Source organism: Desmodus rotundus, chromosome 3 (genome assembly GCF_022682495.2).
Source record: "Desmodus rotundus isolate HL8 chromosome 3, HLdesRot8A.1, whole genome shotgun sequence".
In the NCBI taxonomy this organism is placed as follows: Eukaryota; Metazoa; Chordata; class Mammalia; order Chiroptera; family Phyllostomidae; genus Desmodus; species Desmodus rotundus.
In genome coordinates this window covers 130234223-130244958 of record NC_071389.1, presented here as the reverse complement: position 1 = coordinate 130244958, position 10736 = coordinate 130234223, and the positions used below count along the sequence as shown (strand labels likewise).

General features: G+C 43.8%; 1 protein-coding gene and 1 long non-coding RNA gene across 4 annotated transcripts in view; one reads left to right on the top strand and one right to left on the bottom strand.

The window, feature by feature from the left end:
• Window positions 1–1325: 1325 nt before the first annotated feature.
• LOC139440799 (uncharacterized) lies at window positions 1326–4686 on the bottom strand. Its single transcript, XR_011651021.1, has 3 exons — window positions 4593–4686; window positions 3522–3616; window positions 1326–1671 (listed from the first exon to the last, which is right to left on the bottom strand). It is a non-coding gene; the product is annotated as an uncharacterized lncRNA (long non-coding RNA).
• Window positions 4687–8771: 4085 nt separating this feature from the next.
• The window catches only part of PAWR (pro-apoptotic WT1 regulator), a 115508-nt gene continuing 113543 nt past the window's right edge, over window positions 8772–10736 (top strand). For 2 of the 3 annotated variants that reach the window (XM_053921051.2, XM_053921052.2), the window contains exons 1-2: window positions 8785–9185; window positions 9626–10304. In XM_053921051.2, coding sequence (XP_053777026.1) covers window positions 9774–10304 — 531 coding nt within the window. In that variant the 5' untranslated portion in view covers window positions 8785–9185; window positions 9626–9773. Of the gene's footprint in view, window positions 9186–9625; window positions 10305–10736 lie in introns of all 3 variants that reach the window. The other variant, XM_053921053.2, reaches the window with a different exon arrangement.

Here is a 10736-nt window from a genome sequence, read left to right as displayed (position 1 = left end):
AAGAAGAAAAAATTTAAAAAATTATGAATAAGAAAATATTGCAAAGAAAAAAAATGATCACTGACAAAGGTCAACATATAATAAAAGCAGTACGTCAACTAACACTAAAGCTAATACAAAGGTTAAAAAGCAAATGTAAAAATATCACGTGTAATTACAACAGTAAATTAAGGGATACACACATGCCCAAAAGAAGTAAAAAATAATGGCAAAAACATAAACATGGAGGGTTGAGTAAAAATTGTAGTGACTTTAGAATGTATTTGAACTTGTTACCACCAACGTAAATTAGACTGCTATAACCATAGTTTCCTATATATGAAGCACATGGTAACCACAAACCAAAAATCTATAAGAGATAACAGAAGAAACAAAGAAAAGGAAATCCAAACACAACACTACAGAAAATCCTGACATACAAGAGAAGAGAGCAAGAGAACAGAAAAGGAACAGAGAGGAATTACAAAATCAATCCGAAAACAAATAATAAAATGGCAATAACTACATACTTACCAATAATTACTTTGAGTGTAAATGGATTAAATGTCCCAGTCAGAAGACAAAAGGATAAAGGAGCTGTGGTACACATATACGATGGAATATTAGCCATAAAAAGATGGAAACACCACCATTTGTAACAACAATGACAGACCTAAAGGCTGTTATGCTAAGTGAAATAAGGCAGAGAAGGGCAAATGCCATATGACTTCACATTTATGTTCACATTTGTGGAACGAAATAAACTAACAAAAAACCAAAGAAACTCATAGATTAACAGAACAAACTGATGGTTGCCAAAGGGGTGGGTGGTTGGGGCATTGGGTGAAAAAGATAAGATTAAGAAGTACAAATTGGTAATTACAGAAGAGTCAAGGGGATGTAAAGTACAACGTAGGAAATATTGTCAACAATATTGTAATAAACATACGTGGTACCAGGGAGGTGCAATACTTACTGGGGGATCACACTGTAAGTTACACAAATGTCTAACCACTATGCTGTGTACCTGAAATTGTGGAATATTGAATGTCAACTGTAATTGAACAATAAAAAAATTTTTAAAGGATTTGTTCCTTGGAAAGTCAGTGGGCTCTGTTAACAGACAAGGTCTTTTCTAGTCAAAATCTCTTGAAAAGGTTGAGGTCAGGACTAGGCTCTGAGAAAGTTAATGACCTTCACAGCAGTAGACAAGAAGGCTCCTTTGAGTGTTTGTGCACAGACCGCCTCCTGTTGACACTGAGAGCGACGAGTCAGGACAGCGTGCGGAGCACGTTCGGCAGAGCAGTCCCAGCAAACAGTTACTGAGCTTCTGAGTGCTCCATCTGTGCCCAGAAAACCCAAACTTTCTGTCCACACGAAATTTTCCTTGACCAAGACATTTTTTCACTCTTTGGAAAATGACAATGGCTTGTCGAGTTTCCAAAAGGGGGTCAGAGACATTGGAATATTTTTTTAATGGTGCCAGGGTACAAATAAAGAATGATAATGAAGAGCTAGTTATGATGAAAGGCACCACCTGTTTTGTCTAATTCTTTGCCTGTTGAAGGAAAGTGGTTTAGCAGCCAGTTTAGGTACCTGTTTCCAGATGTTAGAAGACAGATGAGTGATACTGAAGGGGGGATGGTGCCTTCTGAAATTTGCATGGCTTCAGTTTTCTTCCTTTGCCCCAAGCTGTAAGCAAACCAATTCAAGTATTTCCAAGGTACATGGGTTCATTAATTTTTTTACTTTTTTTTTTGTCCTTTTTGGCTTGACAAAAAAAAAGAAAGATAGCTACACTTTAAGGTTGCCCCAAGATGTGTTGGGCAAGTCCAATTTTGTTAAAGTTGTAGCATTTTAACGAACTATAGAAATGATCCCTGAAAGTATAGCCTTAAAGTTGTAGTCTTTTAAAATCAAGTCTTTACTTATGAAATAATTTATACAAGTCCAGCCATTTTCCTTAAAAATTTTTAAATTCTAGCATATTTTAATCATATAAAATTCCAGAAAATAATATAACAGAGAGCATAGGTATCCCCCACCCAAGATTTAACAAATGTTAAATATTTTGCAACATTTTCTTAGCTCTTTCTTTTTAAAGAAATAAAACATAAATAACAGCAACATTATAGCTCCTTTATCTTCTTTCTTCATTGCCCTCAGAAATAACTAATAAGATGAATTTGGCATGTTTGTTTTTGTGTTTATATTAGAAAAGTATGTATCTGTGAAAAAATATACATTTTAGAAAATTATATGAATCTCACATTTTACATATCTATTTGAACGGTTTTTATGATGTAAATGTTCCATTGTACTAATAACTATAATTTATATATCCACTCTGCTAACTACAGGTAGTTTTTTTCATTATTTCACTATTAAAATCAATACTGTGTGGATGGACCTACAGGTTATTATGCTGAAGGAAATAAGTAAAATAAAGACAAATGCCATATAACTTCACTTATTGATAGAATCTGAAAAACAAAATAAATGAACAAGCAGAATAGAAAGAGACTTACAGATACAAAGAACCTTTTGACTATTGCCAGATGAGAGGGGGTTTGGGAGGATGGGAGAAAAAGATGAAGGGATTAAGAAGTGCAAATCGGTAGTTACAGAATAGTCATGGGGGTGGAAAGTGCAGCATAGGGAAGCTCGTCAATAATATTGAAAGAACTATGTATGGTGTCAGATGGGTACTAGATTTATCAGGGTGATCATTTCATAAATTATGTAAATGTCTAATCACTGGGTTGTGCGTGTGAAACCAATATAATGTACACCAAGGAGAATTAGAAAACATTATTAAAAATAAATCAGTGCTGCAATAAACATTCATTTCCATATGGCCCTGTGTACACGTCAGAGTTCCAGTAGGGTAGATACCTAAGACTGCAGTTGCTGGCTTATCAGGAAATCACATCTTCAACCTAACCTCTTGCAGGTAAGTTCTGTTTCAGGTAAAAAGAGAAACACTGCTCTTCCCCTGCTCTCCACACTGTGACGCTAAATGTTGAGGGTGGGCAGTTCCTGCACCGACCAGTTTTCCCACTCTCAGGACACTGACTGGATACCTACAATTCAATGACGACACTAAGCACCCGGGGTTAGGAGAGGCCCCAGGGATTCAAGGCTAAGTCCCACAGGGTTGCAACAGTGACTGAACATAATTCTTTCAAGGATTTTGACTGTGAGCACAAACAGAGAAATAGGACATTGACCAGACTGGATTCTAAAGTCAAGGGTAGTTTTGTTTCATATTGTTTTGTTTTCCTAAGAGGGTGTAGCAGTCAGAATAACAGCCTCCAAGGAGTTCCAGGCCCTAATTCCTGGAAATTGTGAATATATTAAATTATATGAAAAGGAGAATTAAGGTTGAAGATGGAATTAAGGTTGCTAATCAGTTGATTTTAAAATAGATTATCCTAGATCATCCAGGTGGTCCCAATGTAATATAAAAGAAAAACCACAGGCCCAAAATGTCATCACTTGTACTGAAAGCCCATGTTCCCAAACTTGTATTTAACACTTACCCTAATTGCAGTGTTGACCTTTTCCAGAAATGTAATCTTAACTAGTCTGGAATTCTCTGGTCAGCGCGGATGACGTTATCTGTCACAAGGGCCATCTACATTCCCCAAAACAAGAGGCAAACTGTGAGATAAAATCCTTCTTCCTGTTCTCTCGGACCAAAGAAAATATCCTGGCCTAAAAATAATCTTTTCTTTTGCGAATAGCTTCCTTACCGCACCCTTCTTTTCTATAGAAACTTTAAGTTTTGTACAGAGCCTCAAAACACCCTTCTAGTTGCTTGATGGGATGCTGCCTGATTTATGAATCACTTAATAGAGCCAGTTATATCTTCAAATGTACTCACTTAAATTTAACAGTAATTACAAGGATACTTAAAAGTGGAAAAGGGAGGCAGAAGAGAGAATCATAGGGATTTGTGATTATGGAAGAAAGGCACAGCGAGGGCAAAGGGATGTAACATTGCTTGCTTTGAAAATGAGGGAAGAAGACCTTTAGCTGAGAAGTGTGGGTGGCTTCTAGAGGCTGGAAAAGGCAAGGAAATGGATTCTTCCTGAGGGCTTCTAGAAAGGAATGCTGCAGCCCCGCTGGCCTCTTGATTTTAGCTCAGGGTGACTGGTGTTGGACTTCTATCAACAGAACTGTAAGGTGATAAACTGGTACTGTTTAAGATGCTAAGTCTGTGGAAATTTGTTACAGTAATAAATAGAAAACTCATACAGGGGGATTACAAGAGTTCATTTGTATGTTGAAAGGAATGATTTCCTAGAGACAAAACTGATTACGAACGAGAGGAGAGCAAAGCCCTTTAAAGAGGAAAGGTAACAAATGGCAGGACTGCCTTTGAGAGGGGCAGAGAACGTTAAAAGTAAGAAGGCAGAGAGTAGATCCAGATATAGGAAAGTGGGTAGAGTTGTCTTAGGAATTTTTATAATGCTTATGGCATATTTCAATTTGTTAACATTTATAATTGAAAAAAAATTTTATTATCCCTGGCTGATGTGACACAGTGCATTGAGTGCCGGCCTGTGAACAGAAAGGTCACCAGTTGGATTCCCAGTCAGGTCACATGCCTGGGTTGTAGGCCAGGTTCCTGGCTGGGTGCTTGCAAGAGGCAACCGATTGATGTGTCTCTCTGTCTCTTTCCCCCTTCCTTCTCCTCTCTCTAAAAGCAAAAAAAGAAAAAAGAAAAAACAAATTAAAAAATAAAAATAAATTTTTATTATAAATATTTATTTTCTTACCTATTCGTTTTCTCAAGGAAGATTGTATAAGTGTCAGGCATCACAAAACCTACATCCTTTACTTGATAGGCCATTAATCTGGCAAAGATACCAGTAATCAAATGAAAAAAGGGAAAACTCACTAGCTAAATACCACATAGTTTTACTGTGGTTTAAAAAAAAAAATGCCCTGACTGGTGTGGTTCAGTTGGTTGGGTGTTGTACCACACAGCAAAATATGTCACTGGTTCGATTCCCAGTCAGGGCACATGGCTGGGTTGCAGTCGGTGACAGGTTGGGGCATGTAGGACAGGCAACCAATTAATATTTCTCTCTCACATCGATGTTTCTCTCCCTCTCTCGCTCCCTCCCTTACTCTCTCTCTAAAATAAGTAAAATCTTTAAAAAACTAACAAAAGAGAAATAGAGCTATTTTTAATATTAATGTTCCTAGGTTTTTGAGAATAGGAACATTCCTAATTTACATAATAGGAATATGTAATATAATGGTCCACATCTTCAAACCAGTCTACAGAAAATACATTTCATAGAGCTCTTTCTAATAGTGCCAATTAATAAGGGGCTTATGATTTCATTCAGTGAGAAGGCAAATAAAATGTAGTGGTCTCTACTGATCTGGCTTCATCATGGATTACATTTCAAAGTATTTGGAAATCTGCAAAATTGATGGATTGGACTTCCTGTTAAACTTTACCAACAAAAACACATTTTATGTCTACTCCCTCAAGTAACGTCACTAAAACAAAAGTAAAGGGATAAACCAGTAACAACAAAGAGGGGGGAGATGAGAAGAAAATTTTGGAAGATGAAAGATGGAAAACAGGTAGCCTTCAGCAGAGCAGAGAAAGGTGAGTTCTAACCACCTGCAGGCGGCAAAATGAAAAGATGTAACCCTTTTACCTTGAAGAACCCTGGAAAGAAAGTCCAGATGTTGGAGGCAGTAGCACATACCTCTGAAAGGGAGCAAAGGTTGGGGGTGAAAACTGAACGACTAGTTGAAAATCAACCCAAGGAAAAATTAGATTCTTGAATTTGTTCTTCAAGGCTCAGTAGCAAGGAGGTTGTTGAGAAGAGTTTGAGCATAAATTTGTGACTGGTATATAGAAAAGCAAGCCAACAATACAAAAAAAGTGCAAGTTTTAATTGTGGAAAAAATAGCTGTGTAACAAGAAAATGGATGTTAAAAAACAAAAGAAATGCAATTATAGTAGTACATTGCATGGCTCAGCTGTGAGCAATATTTGAATTGTCATAACACTATAAACATTTACTGTTTATTTAATAAACATCATGATATATCGTGGGAGTTTAGGAGTGAGAAAAGTATATGTGTGGCTAGTGTAAAAGAGCTAAATTTTCTTCTGTATTAGGAGCTCAGTAAAGATGTCTAAAAATAGTAAAATCAATAAGTAGATACTAGATAAGAACATTAAAAATAAATATGAAGATCTATATTAGCAGAAACAGTCAAGAGTTCAAAGTCCTGGGAAGGGTTTGGGAGTGGAAAGGGTAGGTTGCTGTCTTTTGCTATAATCCTGCTAGAACGAAAGTATTTAACTTTTAAAACGGTGTACATGTATTCTTTTTATTTAAGAGGGTGAATTGCATATGGTCCAGAAATATTTGCATTGAAGGCAAAATAGCTATTTCCCAATATCCTATTATTTCAACACATACAAGTAGGCTGTTTCACATCATAGCTAATCGCCTGCCTGGAAAACATTAAGTAAGATTTAACATTTAGAATAAATTTCACTGTGACATATTAAAAGGAATATATTTGTTTTGTTAGCATCATATTTCCCTTTATTATTAAGGCAAGTGAGTCATCAAAATTAGTTATTTTAGGCTAGCTCAGAGCTTCTCAACTGGGAAATATTTTGCCCCCCTCCCTGTACCCCCCGAACATTTGGCAAAGTTACAACCGGGGCTGGGGGGCAGATGCTGGCATCTAATAGATAGAAGCTAAGGATGCTGCTAAACATCCTACAATGGACAACTCCCCAAACAAAGAATTATCTAGTCCCCAATGTCAATAGTGATGTGGTTGAGAAACTAAGCTTTGAGTCTCTGAAAATTATTTCATCAGGACACTATATACTTAAAGATTGATGATATGCAAACATTTTGCAATTTAGGACTGACTCAGCTATATATCTTGGTGCCTTGTTGGAAGCAGTCTGGCTGTGAAATACATGTTTGGGAATGTTGAGGATGGTAAGGTAAAGACAAAGGTATAATACATGATAACAATAATAACATATAGTGCTTTGTACCTCAATAATCTCTTTCATCCATGGTTCCTAGGATACTTTATAGACTAGTAATAACTACTTTGGTACTAACGTATTACCTTTTATCTAAGGATCTCAAGCACTTTCACAACACTCTCACAATGTAGGAAGTATTATTATCCCCATTTTATATGTAAGTAAACAGAGGCACAAATGTTAAGCAACTTACTCAAAGCCAGTAAGAGTCAGCATTCCTGACACAGAGCCTATTAATATTAAGAGAACTGGTCTAAGAGATGCAGTACCAAGTTATGTGGCATAAGTATTATCCTAGTTCACTCAGCCAATTGGTTTCAAGTTTCTATTTCATATTCAGTACCTTATGTTTTTGCCTAAGTCCCCCCAAGCCCCCCCAGCATCTTAAAGACCCAGGATTCTAACTGCTGATACCTTATTAATAAAAGGGACTGTAGTTACCGAGTGCCTTTCTTGAACCAAGCACACTTAACACACCTTGTCCATTCTTATAACAGCTTTAAAAATATACGCTGTTATTGCTGATTTTTATAGTAAAGAAAGTTTCAGAGAATTTAAACAACGTGCCTGAGACCTTTCAGCTACTTATGTTTGCATCCGGGCAGACTATATTCTCTTTCCACTGTATCCTGCAGCCCCTCCAAGCACATTAGCGTGAATCTGGTTAATGCCCAACCCTTTGTCTCCTCTCCTAAAACTCAGAAAACAAACGAATGAATCTGTAATGAGGAGTTTCAGAGGGTGCACCCAGGTTGGTACCAGCTAGGCTCAGCCTTTATACCCATTCCCAAGGAAGTCCTCTAATTTTCTAAGGATTTTTCCACAGCTCCCTCCTGGGTTCTCATATGTTCACCCCAACAGCCAAACCAAAGACCAGAGCTGTGTGACTTTCCTTGTGAGAAATAAATAGCAAGTGAATCACCTTCTCCTGTTGTCATTCCTGTGGCAGGTGCACACTGACTGCCCTCCCACCATGTGTCACCTGGGCAAAACAGGCATACTAAATAGGAAGAAAGATTAATGTCAGGTAAGAGTGTGACTCAGGGCTCACCTGCTTTTCACAAAATGGTGACCTGACATTTGTATCCTAAGACTGTGATGTGCCCTGGCATTCCTTGGATAAAGTGAGCTCAGGCTCCTCAGGTCCCTGTCAGCTGCAGCCCACCCAGCCCTGATCCAGAAACCTAAGATGATTTGCACCTGAGGATAAGATTTACCCTAGGGCGCAATAAGAAAAATAACAATCACGGCCCCAGCTCACATCAAATGAGCATCAATGCAGCCTTAGTACTTTGGTAGGGAGCTTTTTGCTGCTAAATTCACTATCTGCAAAGAGGAGGTGTAAAGACAGGGTTAAGAAGAAAATCCAAATAGGATTAAGATAGCCAACGTGGTCAAAATGTTTTTAATTTTCTCTAGTAAGCCTAAGACAATGAGTAAACCCTTACTGTCAATGTAAGCCCTTCCTTTTAGGTAACTTTCACCAGAAGACTACAAACTTTTCTTACAAGGAGTGCTGGGTTTGTTTCAGTTCTTTCTGTTCTCTACCTGCCATCCTGGCACATCTAAAAAGGGGCAGCGAAGAGGGACCGGGGCGCGAGCAGGATTTCCCATCCTGGCTAGCCAGGCCCTGAATCATCCCAAGTCGATTGTACTTTCCCCCTCAGCCAGCAGCATTCGAGACTTTCCCTCGAAGATTTGTCTTGTACTTAAAAGGAAGAGTGGTGGGAGAAGAGAGAGGCGGAGAAGAGAAACGGGGTGAAGGGCGCGGAGGGCCATCCCCGCCCCAGTCGGAGGCGCGGAGACGCCAGACGCTGCGAGCCCGCGAGCCCAGGAATGTGCCAACCGAGCGGCGGGCCGGCCGCGGCGCCGCGCACCTGAGCGCCGGGGGCGGGGCGGCGACGGGCGAGACCCCCTCCCGCCCAGCGCCGCGCCCCTCCGCGCCGTCTCGGCCCTTTCCGCCCGCGCTTCGGCGTCTCTCGGCTCCCCTCCCGCCCCTCGCTGCCTGCCTCCCTCCGCCCTCCCTCCCAGCTAGCCGGGCAGAGCCGGGACCTCCGGGCGGCGAGTCGGCTGCGGCGCCTTCAGCGCGGCCGCTTCGGCTCACCTGGGCGCCGGTTCTAGCCCCACGCCTCGTCCCTCCAACCTCTCCCAGGTAAGGGGTTGGCACGCGCGCGCCGGTCCCTTCCCGAATCGGCTGGACAGCTAGTGTCTACGCGTCCCCCTTCCTCCGCCAGCCGTTCCCAGGGAATGGGGGTGTGGGCGGCGGGGACCCGGACAGGCAGGGTCCGGAGCGAGGGGCTGGAGATGAGACGGGCCGACAGGTGGCGGGGTCTGGCCCCGGTCCGCGGTCTGCCGCAGGCCGGGACCCCGGTGCGGTGGGGCGGGGACCGAGGGTGGGGGCAGTCCCTTTCTCCTCCCCTCGGGGGGCGGCTAGCGCCCGGGCGCGCCGTGTAGGTGCGGCGGCGAAACTTGGGGACAAGTGGGCGCACTGCGGGTCGGGGGGCCCGGAGGGGCGCAGCCGCGGGGCAGTCCCTGGGGCCGCGTGAGGACCCTACGCTTCCCTTCTCCGCCCCCTTTTGTGTTTCCATTCAGCCCGCGAGCGGCTGGGGGAGCCGCGGCCGCTCCGCGCCTGGGGGTCGTTCGCGCGCACCCTCGGGGCCGCCGGAAGGAAGAGGCGGCGGCGGCGGCCCGAGCCGGGTGGGCGGCCTGCGGTGTGAGCCCGGCCGGCCCCGCTGGGAATATGGCGACCGGTGGCTACCGGACAGGCGGCGGCGGCGGCGGCAGCAGCAGCAGCAGCAGCACCACAGACTTCCTGGAGGAGTGGAAGGCGAAGCGCGAGAAGCTCCGCGCCAAGCAGAACACCCCGGGCTCGGCCGCCCAGGGCGTGGGCAGTGGCGAGGCTGCCGGAAAGCCCCCGCCCGGCTCTCTGGGCACCTCGGGGGCCGCCGCGGCCAATGAGCTCAACAACAACCTCCCGGGCGGCGCGGCCGCACCTGCCGCCCCCGGGGGTGTGAACTACGCGGTGGCCCCCCCGGGGCTGTCCCGGGCGGCTCCGGGCCCGCGGCGGCCCGAAGACGAGACCCCCGCGGGCGCCGCCTCCACCTCTTCTGGGGCTCCGCCGGCCCGGAGCGACGACGAGGAGCGGGACGGCGCCCGGGAGAAAGGCAAGAGCTCGGGCCCCAGTGCCAGGAAAGGCAAGGGGCAGATCGAGAAGAGGAAGCTGCGGGAGAAGCGCCGCTCCACTGGCGTGGTCAACATCCCCGCGGCAGAGGTGAGCCGGGCGGGGACTGCGGCCTCACCTGGGGGTGGGGGTGGGGGCTGCTGTCGCCTCGAGTTTCCTCCTCGGAGCTCTGGGGTCTCCCGGGCTCAGAGTTTTCCCACTGTACCACTCACCCTTTAAGGGTGGCCGAAGGTGATGGAGTTTTACTCTGAACAAATGCTTCTTGGGAAGTTCCCCGAACCCAAAGCAGGGCACGTGCTTTTCAGGCTAAGGTCTCAGACCCAGGATACATATTTACAGTGGTGGAAAGACAGATCCTGGCTCCAGAACCTGCTCACTTAGACTTTTTTTTTTAATGCTTGATCAGTTAGAAAAATTGATTAATGGCGATGATGACATACTCTTAAGTTTCCCACGTGTCTGTCTCAAGTTATCAGATTGTTTATCTCCTCTTCTCTCAACAGTGTTTAATAGCACCTGTAA